Source organism: Phycodurus eques, chromosome 1 (assembly GCF_024500275.1).
Source record: "Phycodurus eques isolate BA_2022a chromosome 1, UOR_Pequ_1.1, whole genome shotgun sequence".
Lineage (NCBI taxonomy): Eukaryota > Metazoa > Chordata > Actinopteri > Syngnathiformes > Syngnathidae > Phycodurus > Phycodurus eques.
In genome coordinates, this window is record NC_084525.1 from 21,311,285 (window position 1) to 21,322,345 (window position 11,061).

Genomic DNA, 11,061 nt, shown 5'->3' on the forward strand with positions numbered 1-11,061 from the left:
AATGGTTTTGTAAAAATGCCTAATAGTTTATTTTAATAATTGAGTAACACTTTCTAATTTCAGTAATTAAGACTTGATTCTTAATTAATGATTAGTTAACCAGTTATTTTATCCAATAAATTAATGTATTTTTTTTAGATCTGTAATAATACAATAACTAATTCTCAATACCGTTTATAGTGTAATTCAATCAAATTAACAAATTAGATTAAATAATTCCCAAAATGTAGTTTTTTGCTGACTTTTTTTTTTTTTTTTTTTTTTTTTTAAATCTACCGTTACATAAATCTGTTATTGAATGAGATAAATTAATACACAATCAATTAAAAAAATTTAATGCATTTAATTCCCGGGAGGGGGGCTACAGCTAGATTGCTGCACCAAATATTACAGAACTCTTGATAATGTAAATACTCTGTGGGCTGGATTAAATAATGAATTGGGCAGTATGTGGCACCCAGGCCAAATTTAGCCACCCTTGATCAAGATTACTTGATAACTTGACATTATTTAACTTTTTTAACAACATTAACATAGGCAAACTCAATTTCCCTCTCGGCTGGGCAGGTGCTGTTGAATTCCTCTCTCTGATAGGCACAGTTCAAGTACCGCCAAATGCCTGTCATCTCCGCAGGGATCTCAAATCCACGATATTTCTTGGCTACCACCTAGAAAGAGGAAAGGAAAATCTTGAATTAGAAAACCATTGCAAATGACAGGTGTGCCTGTGCCGTCCAGTAATGAAGAACAGTGAACCTTCAGGATGTGGAGTTTAGGAAGCAGGTTGCAGTCGGCCAGGGTAAGCTGTGGCCCATCCAGGAAGCTCCTGGTGGACTCTGGGATATCTCCTGAGGCATCAACATCAATCTCAATAGGTAGGGGAGTCCGCAGGAAGTCATCGAGATGCTGAAGAGACTTCCGCAGTGCTTTCTCTAAGGCTGAGAATGAAGAGATTCACTTCACTAAATGATTTTTCTGGGACACATCTGGCCCATGGGTCTTGAGTTAAACACCTGCGCTTTCGTGATTCAACCCGTGATATCTGGCCATCAAAAGAATAAATTGAGTGTCAAAGTTTGTCCATCATTACAGAAGTAAACTAGAGAATGAGGCCATGTTGTAACCGACCAGCAACATCATTACAGAAGTCAGATGGAAAAATTAGGTTACATAAGACTAGTTCACAGTGAAGTAAGGACTGACAAATCCTAATGGTCACAAATCCTAAATTTGAACATTTATGGAATACGCAAAGGATTTAGAAGTTATTTTCATTTAAAAAAAAAATAGAAACATGCAGTTAAAAGGGACCATATGTATTATGTAGCTTCAGATGAAAAGTGATAGAACCTGTGATAGAACCTGTCTGTATCCTACCGTCATTGGTGTCTTTCCTTGGGTTCTTGATATAAGCAGAGAACTTGGCAAATACATCAATACCGGCTGTGTTGGCCTCTGGATTTTTCGGTGCCAGTTTGGGGTAGCTGGTGATATCAAAACAATATGTAACAGAATAAACCCTTGCAGCATATACTGTTGTTCAAAAGGTTGGACTCACCCAGACAAACTAATGTTTTCAATCAAAACACACAGTTACATTGTGTTTACACTGCTTACAAAAACGTTAGGGACATTGGGCTTGTGCATGAAATTTCAGGGTGAACCTTAAACTTTTTGTGAGTAGTTTATATGTTACCGTTTATGTTTGGGGCAACTATTTTTGAAAGAAAAGCAGTATTGTTGTTTTTTACCACATTTACAATGGCAAGACTGTTTCTGAACAATTTATTCATTGGTAAAAACAACAACAGTTTTTCTTTAAAATAAGGATATTTTCAAATGATGCTAAACTTTTGAATGGTAGTGTACCTGCAGAGCCATAGTCAGGGCAACATTTTAACCAGAGGTCTTCAATCTCTTGAGACTGAAAGATGAAACGTTATTAGTGTACACTACAGTTCAAACAACAAATCTCCTTTTTTAAAGAAGGATCGGGACCGCTAATGAAGCACAGAGTGTGAGTATTTTTTGCTACAATATCTCTGCTTATTATAGTGTAGGCCGCAGGGGTGTCAAACTCTTTTTTTTTTTTTTTTTTTTTTTTTTTTTTTTTTTTTTTTTTTTTTTTTGTCACGAGCCACATTGTAGATACGGTTTTCCTCAGAGGGCAATTATGATTGTAAAACCATATCAATGTTTAATCACCTCATCATATTATTAAACATAGACAACAAATTGATGGATAATTAGTTTTGAAATCAGAAGTCAAGGATAATGGTTTGTTCAACTATTGTTCAAGTAACTGTAAAAGGGATTTGGAGGCAAAACATGCTTCCAATAGTTCATTACTATTTATTACATATGAATATTATACAAAGATTTGGAACAGATTTGAGCAAGAATCATGGAAGTTGACACACATGATTTGCTTTCGCGAGGCCACATAAAATTATGTGGGGGGCCGGATCTGGCCCCCGGGCATTGAATTTGACACACCTGTGGTGTAGCGCATTCATGTTTGTTTACCGCGGTGGTGTCAGTTTCTCCTCGAGGAACTCTTCTATCTTGTTGACGTCGACCTTGACCTCTCCATTAAAGGTCATAAATGGAGGGTTGGTCCCTGGAGCGAGGTCCTGTAAATCAGCAGGTTTCCTGACGACAACACAAAAGGCAACAGGCCAGGTCGGGTGGGTCAGCAAAGGTCTAGGTTTGGGAACCAACCGCTCAAATAAATATACAGGGGGTTCTCTATTTACCATTACGTTCGTACTGCGGCCATGTAATAAAAAAATTGCATGTAAGTCGGAACATGCCAGGGTCTATCACTAACCTACGCTAATAGAGTCGTAAAGTTGTAATTACAGTAACTACAGTGATGCCTGATGCCACAGTATGTTCCATAGTTTAAGCCGTAAAATACCCGTCCCGCACGCTGTAATTACATTTAAACGTACTTAAACACTTTTCAGACGCATTGTAAATGTACTTCAACAACAACAACAAATCTTTAACAGAAACACCTGCCATATAGTGGGATCGCAATGGGTGAATCACGAAATGGCGTGAGGTTACTGTATAATATACAGTATGTATGAGAACACATTTAAGCCATAAATATAAAACAATCAAATGAAAAACAGTATGTCCAACGTTAACTAAGTGTGCCGCTGTGTGCCCATGTGTTCTTACGCCACTGAGTGGTGTTTGTAAAATCAAAGACCCCCTGGATGTTACACACAACACAAGTTGTATGTTGTCATGCAACAGAAATGCCATGTTAAACATGGCAACATGTACATATGAATTGAAAAAAAAGGAAGACAACTACATGAGAAGGAAATACAAAATAAAAATAATCACATTTTACAGTCATAAAGGTAGAAACTCCCTTATTCTACAGTTTGTGTTCATTTGTTATTCACATCTCCAATTTGATTGTGATTTGTAATGTTTCTAGTTTAGTCAAGGATGAAAGTCTGTTATGTTTGGGGATGTTTTTACACCATGTTAAGGCAAACAAATAAACATTTCCTCTGCGAGCTGCACCTATTACATGAAAACCAATATTTACCGCTTGAGGTCAACTGTGGTGACATTGAAGATCACTCCTTTGAGCCAGAGGATCATAAAAAGTCGCTGGGAGAATGGGCAGTTACCAATGCTTTCTCCATCGCTGCCTGCCTACACACACACACAAATGAAGAACTCTATCAGGTGAATGTGAGCAACAATTTAAAAAAAAAAAAAAAAAAAAAAAAGATCTCTGACAATAAGATGCCTAAGATAAGAAGTTAAAAAGGTTATTAGCTTTGATAGACTTAAAAAAGGATTTGTTTTAGTGTGAATGTTTCAATTGTTAGGTTTGACTTTCTGTTGCAGGCGATAAACTCGCACAGTGTGAGTTGGAATTTAAATGTTCTAAAATTGTACAGTATAACAATGAAATATAATGTCAATGTGATGGATGTGTGGGGTGCACAGTAAGTTTGTTGCTTCCAGGACTACTGTGCCCACAACTCTGAACACCAAACAGGAGGCTAATCAGCTTACAGCGTGAGAATGCAGAGATTAGCTTTCTACCGCCAGCAGTATAACATTCCGACAGTCCAAATACAGTAATTGCTCTCAACTTGGTGCATTGGATATGTGCGAGACTAATGTAACATAATTCCTTTTATTTGATCACGTTTGAAGAACCAGTTCAAGCATCACCTCGGATGCTAACCAACAGCAGGGGATTTTGACCTCGATTTAGTCAGTCAACAAATTCCCTGACAAAGCCAGTGTTGTTTAAATGTGAGACAAGCAGCTCTCACACATAGTATTAGTGAATTTTTTCAAGGTATTAAACCTTCCTACTGGCAATGGTGGGAAGTAATAAAGGATGAAGACTATAATTTTTTAGGTACATGTTATATTTTATATATTAGTTTTTATCTATATTTTATTACTTGCAAAGCATCTTTGAATACCCTTTAAAAGTGCTCTATAAAATAAATGTATAATAATTATATAATAATAAGAAGAATGATTTATTATTAATCAGAATTAATAATTATATGATACAAAATAATAATGCTGATGATTATTATTAATTATTACTATTATTATATATTATATAAGATGGGTGTGAATCCTGGGGGATGGGTGGGGGGGCCAACAACCACTTTTCCACCTATTTGGTGGTGATGAATAGTGACATGGACATGGAGGGGTTGCCACTGCTACCGCCTGATCTATAAAGTGGGTTGTCTGGATTGTCATTGGCCTCCAACTATTGAATATCATTTTTACGACAGAAAAAACAAACACACACTCACACATCCTTTTTAGGGCTGAGACAGTACCAAAAGAAATTTAGCCACTTAAAATTCAATTTTGGGAACTTCACACCTGATAGGATTCTTTCACCTCTTTTGCGCTTCAAATATACCCCGTGACTGGCTGGCAACAAGTCCACTCACTGTGTACCTGATCTCTCAACCAAAGTCAGCTGAACCTGCTGAGGAGAGCAGGCCACACTAAGCCATTTCAATTCACCTTCAATATTATCCGCATTGACAAGCAGGCTTGTTTTTATCTGAATTTACTGACTTAATGACTTCCAGATGAAAACTGGAAAATGTTTGGGCCGTATTTTTGTTCCTTTTCATCGATAGCCCTCTAGCTAGCCGCGAGCTTGCTTGCCGGGGGTCGTCCATTTTTCCACCGCCTCATTCGGTACACCGCGTATAGGTCCACGCTACAGGGACACTGTAGCCCAAAAAAGACAAAACACATACTGTAACACTTCAGGGAAGATGCATTTTTTTAGGATAGCTTGCTAGCTAACTGCATTTTCAGTGAACATCAGAAGAATTTAAAAAAAAATGTAAAAATGAGCAGAGGGAGTATTTCAAACTCCCGTTGCACTGCAAAACTTCCAGCACAAAAGGCATGCAGGTCCACCATTCTGCAAGGCCATGCAGTTGAACAGGACAGGTTAAAAAAAAAAAAAGAAACAAATCAGTGAAATCACTTCAGACCAGAGTCTTTAAAGTGTATCACTCAAGAAACACTTTCTCTTGAATCGCTACTAGATGTTTGACAGGCTGCCATTACGTTTCAGGGCTGATTGAATGGGACCAGTTGTCTGAAAGTCAGCGATATAAACCGCTACACTAACAAAGACCTGAGGTGCAGCTGCAAAATGGCAATGGGGTGAAAGGTTATTTATACACAGTGAGCATAGTTTAGCTTTTGTTTGGTCGACTGCAGGATATTTTTTTCATTACCTTGACATAAAGTGAGATCTCATCGTCCTGGTCATGTGGTGTGTGCGTTGTGTTATCCTGCGCAGGAGGCAAAAGGCTGTCCACCACTTTTTGTGACATCATCTCGTGCCGCTTCTCTTTCTGCCTCTCGTGATGAGCAATGAATGACTGTCCACCCTCCAACAGCACCGCCCTCTTTTTCTTTACCTGATCATCTCTCTTTTTGGGAAGAACTTCATCTTTAATGACTGACTTCAGTTCCTTCATCCATGCATCCCTCATGAGTAGATTAAAGTTGTCAGTTAAATATTCTCTGTCTGTTCTTACTGGATTCTCTTTCTGGTGTTTTCTTTCTGGAGCTGCATTTGGTTCTCCTTGCTTCGTTTTTATCCATTCATTATCTTTTCTCCGAGTGGACAACAGTTTCACTTCCTTCTTTGTTGACTGTGTCTCAGGACAAAGTATCCCATTGTCCATAGCTTCTTTTAATTCTTTGACTCTTCCATTTATATCCAGTGCCAACTCTTCTCTAACTGGCTTCTCGTCTTCAATTGCCTCTGACCTGTTGTCTAAGGCCTCGTTTGACTCAACATTCCCTAGCTCTTCAAGTTCTCTCTTTTGACTCTTGTCTATCTTTTCAATCTCATCATCTAAAATGGTCACAGTTTCTGCAATCTCTTCTTGATTTAGCACATCCCTCACATCATCACTTTCTCTGTGTCGTTTGCTGAGAGGCTGCAGAGGTTGATCTTGTACATGTCCGTGCCCATCAACTCTGGATTCCTCGCACATGAGCTCCTCCATTAGCAGTTTCACCTCTTTCTGTGAATTCATGTTCTGCTCTGTATCATCTTGTTGGGTGCTTAAATGTATATCCTCAACCCGGTGGTCAAGCTCAATGTCTTTATTCAGCTCTTCTTTCTCCTCTGGGGTTTGGCCACCTCCATCCATTTCAATGAAGGAAACATTTTCTTCTTGCTCCTTTAATTCAGATATCCCATTTGGTTCAATACTAATGCCATCTTCTTGTTGCACTAAGGAAGCTACCAATGCAATATCTGGTGGCTCTTTAATTTCAAGACCTGGTTCGGTTTCTTTGTCTGTAGCAGATATTGTGACCTTGGCCATCACCTGCATCTCCATATTCAGGACCTCCTGTTGTAAGATGTTGTTGGTCGATTCTTCTTCCCACGAGCTGTTCATGTTGTCACTTGGGTAAGTTTCATTATGTTTCACCATGTCGGGCAACTGGATAGTCTCAACAACACTTGCATGTGAAGCCTGATAAAGATTTTCACCTTTGACCTGCATAGCTGACTCAATGCTGACATCTTTCACATGGTCCTCTAAATGGGTGGGTGTCTCTGCACCTTTCATCTGCCAACCTTCATCAGACTTCTGTGAATAAGTATCTGAGGTTTGAATCCCATGAGAAGCCTCTGCATTTGTCATCATCTTCGTCAGCGGTCAATGCACCTTGTTGGCATTTTTGGGAAATTGTAGCCGAGACATGAGCACTATGAGCAGCCTCGTCCATTGTCACATTACCTTCATGGGAATCCTGTGAATTTGTAGCTGAGGCTTGTTCACTGTGAGCAGCCTCATCTATTGTCTTTGCATTTTCATGGAAATCCTGTGAATTTGTAACGGAGGCTTGAACACTGTGATCACCTTCCTTTCTGGTCAATGTTATCAGGTGTTCTTCTTTCTCCATCTCCCAGTCTGCTCTCATTTTCACAATCTCATGGATGTTTTGTTCTTTACTTGCAGCATTTTTATTTTCATCATCTTCCAGTGTTGTGTAAGGAGTTTCTAGACCTTCATTTGACATTTTTATGTCACGTGAGCTTTGCTCTCCCTGTAAATTCCCCTCAGTCCCAATCGGTTCCTCTTGCTCTCTGTGCTCTTCATTTTCATGTATACCATTTCCATCTTTGACCATTGCTGAGAGATGAACCAGAATGTCTGTCTCCACATTTGTTTCACAAGAACTTTCCTCTTTCTGTATGTTCCCCTTGCTCCCTATTGGTTCCTCTCGTTTTCTGTGCTCTTCATTTTCTTTGTGTCGCCCATTTTCATCTGCTATCATTCTTGTATTGTGACACAAGTTCTGAGTTCTAACTAAATGCTCCTCATGCCGGATTTTACTCTCTTTCTCAGACTCTGTCTCACTCACTTCAGCCTTTTTTTTCCCGTCTCCACTTTCAAAACAATTGCTATTCTCAACTTGTACAACAGTTGAAAAGTAATTCTGGTTTTCAGCAGTCACCATCTCTGTTTCATTTGAGTGTTGTTCTTCTTGGATAATCCCCTCTGTTGCTTTTTCCTCTACATCTACATGCTCATTTTTGCTTCCCAAATCTAAAATGTTCTCATTGGTCTTGACATAATTGACAATGGCTATCTGGGCTTCTTCTACATCTTCAACTATTAGTTCTGTACTCTCTACTATTTTCAAATGCTGATCGTTTTTTTCTTTTTCATTACCTTCCTCCTTGTCGTTGTCATTTTCAAGTTGCTCTGCTGCTGAGTAGTGGCACAGATTTCCAGTCAATGTTGGGATTCCCACTTCTTTGACTCCGCTCTCTTTCTTAGTCTGCTTGTCCCTTAAGTCGGGCTGTTCATATGTTCCTTCCACTCCAATCTCCCACAGTCTTCCCTGACCTTCCTTTTCCTCCCTTGCCATTTCATTTGGTACCAGGGCCATTGCTAGGATTCCCATTTCTTCCTGTTCACCTTGATCTGCGCTTTCTTTTTCAGCTCGTCCATGTCCTGCCTCAGCCATTAACAAAATGTCCTCCCCCACCTCTTCAGCAAGTTCGACCTCTTCATCTTCCTCTTCTCTGTCCCCATCATTTTTTCCTCTCTGGTTATTTGCATCTGAACAAAAAGTGACTGGGCTGTGGACTACAGTGGAGTTTGATAGGTCCGGGTTTGGCCATAAGTCTGACTGTGCCATTGGAAAAGTACAAAGGGCTGAATGGCCACCTTCTTGGATCGTAGCTCTATCTAAGGAGTTCAGAATTCCAGATCAAAAACGGATTCCCAAGATACCATTTTTTTTTTTATCAGTTCACAAATTAGCCTAAATACTGAATATGCGAGTGATAGGAAATGAAAATGCTGGAGCACAAAACTAAGAACAGACTTATATCAAATTACATAAAAATTACATTCAATTCAAATCATAGTTCCAGAAAGTGACTACCGGCCAAAGCTTTCATTAATTAAGGTAGCTCCCAACTGGTTGTGATAAGATTTTGGTCAGTCCAGAGGTTCAAGGGTGGAATACAAAATACCTTTTGGATAACAAGCCAGTGTTAAAAATTCCAAATTTCGAGACCTCCACAATTTTTTAGGCACAGAAATTCAGGAGCTGCAGTCAGTCTTTCCCTGTTGAAAACCAAAAATCGTACTGCACCTCAAGCAGAGTTAGACATCAACAAACACAATCAGACCACTCTCTCTCTCTCTCTCTCTCTCTCGCTCTCAGTCTCTCTGGAGGATTAAACCAAGCCTGATCCCCACATGACTTGGGGCTTAAACCCCGGCATATCTTAAGTTTTTTTTAGTACTACACTAGACAGCACTGTTGAAAAGACACTAAAATGGTTGCTAATTTAGCACAGAATTACAGAATTACATATTGCATTTGACAGTATGTCATTGGTGTCCTGGTTCCCACACCTGACAGTGTGGTTTCAGTTCCTAGTCAGTGACAGTATGAATGGTTCTCTGGTTGCAGTCTGGATGTGGAGGGTTAAACAACTTCTGCTCTGGAAGGAGTCTCAAAATCTTTAATAACTTTACAAAACGACACAAGTTGTTGCGAGCCACTTCTTTTTTTTTTTTTTTTAATGAAAATAGAGGGTCATGGTAAAAACAACCTTACTCTGGGTTTACGTGAAACAGAACCACCTCACCCAAAACCGAGTAATTATAACCAGAATGTGACAAATGGTAGGTGTGCTGTATTCTCCGTCATAGACCTTCTGTTAAGACATCAGGGAACTGTTTAAAATGTGTGAAAAAAAAATAATACTAAATTTTCTTTTAATCTCTAAACTGAATTTACTAACAACTCTTTACAATGCATTACAAACATCTATCCATTTTATATACTACATGTCCTCACTCAGGACACGGGTGAGCTGGTGCCTATCTCAGCTGACTTAGGGTGTGAGACGGGTACACCTGACCCATCCACCCATTTCTGTTAGTCAGTTCACAACACTACCAAGCTGTGGGAACATATTGTTTTAATAGAATGAAAACCTAAACCAGTGCAATGCATTTTATTGTTAATTGTAATTAATAGTTATCAAAACATGTATTGTGTATAACTGACACAAAAAAATACTTTTGTTCTTAAGTGCATTTCAGAGTCTGTACTATTATGCTTTGACGTACACAAGCGTCTGCACTTCTACTCAAAGATGGCAAAAAAAGGACAGTAAAAGATGGCAAAAAAGGTAAGTAAAAAGGACAGACTAAAATGTACTGAGTAGAAAAGTGACATATCACGTTACGCCGCATGTTCTTTTCTCTCCCAGGGTTAGCTTTTATGCTATCAAAACAACTTTTTCCTGCTTTGCTAACAACTGTGAACCGACAAAAAAAACTAAATGCTAAATTTGCGAATGATTACTAATGAAACAATTCCCCTTACTTGAATGTCTTTTTTCAGAATAAACTATTTTTTGAACACCAGAAATTTGCGGTTGTTAGGCTGGCCGGCACAGGACACAGCACATGCACGACGAATAATTTTTGCAGCCGACAACATCAAACAATTCTCCAAAATGAGCCCATCGATTGAGAATATCTTGCTTCTCCCAATCGTCATGAATACTGTACTCCCTGGTTCATCTTCCTCCATGTTGCTGCAATCTGTTTTTTCCCCGCCTAATTGGATCCCAAGATCTCAATCAATCAAGAGCTCAAACTTGGTTGATCATCGGCCGAGTTTGAAAAAAAGTAGTCTGTTTTGACAAAGTAAGGAGTAGAAAGTACACATATATTTTCAAATGTAGGGAGTAAAAGTCTTAAGAAAATTAAATAAACTAGTAAAGATAACTGAAAAATCAACTTAAGTACATAAATGAAGTATTCGTACAGTACTTGGTTACTTCCTCGCTGCTTCTACTTAGTGTCCCTGAAAAGTGAAAATGAAAATGTTTCATAAATTTGACACAACAAAGAGAAGAAAGTTCTTAACTTGCCTGCCAAATCTGAGTGATTTAAAAGAGACCTCCTCCCAGCTGTCAGACGCTGTGGGCGTGTCCACTGAATACCCTGAAAACGTGCC

General features: G+C 38.9%; 1 protein-coding gene across 3 annotated transcripts; it reads right to left on the bottom strand.

Annotated features, from left to right (window-relative positions):
- Nucleotides 1-314: 314 nt before the first annotated feature.
- On the bottom strand, nucleotides 315-9,216 carry LOC133405607 (chloride intracellular channel protein 4-like). Of its 3 annotated transcripts, XM_061682744.1 has the most exons (7): nucleotides 9,053-9,216; nucleotides 5,775-8,762; nucleotides 3,572-3,681; nucleotides 2,527-2,652; nucleotides 1,378-1,484; nucleotides 757-938; nucleotides 315-668 (listed from the first exon to the last, which is right to left on the bottom strand). In XM_061682744.1, exons 2-7 carry the CDS (start codon nucleotides 7,206-7,208, stop codon nucleotides 507-509), a joined length of 2,121 nt encoding a protein of 706 aa, XP_061538728.1. In that variant the 5' UTR covers nucleotides 7,209-8,762; nucleotides 9,053-9,216; the 3' UTR covers nucleotides 315-506. The 3 variants fall into 3 exon arrangements, with proteins under 3 accessions (XP_061538728.1, XP_061538737.1, XP_061538722.1); XM_061682753.1 differs by lacking the exon at nucleotides 5,775-8,762; XM_061682738.1 differs by having other exon boundaries at nucleotides 5,775-9,216.
- Between the last annotated feature and the right edge of the window lie 1,845 nt (nucleotides 9,217-11,061).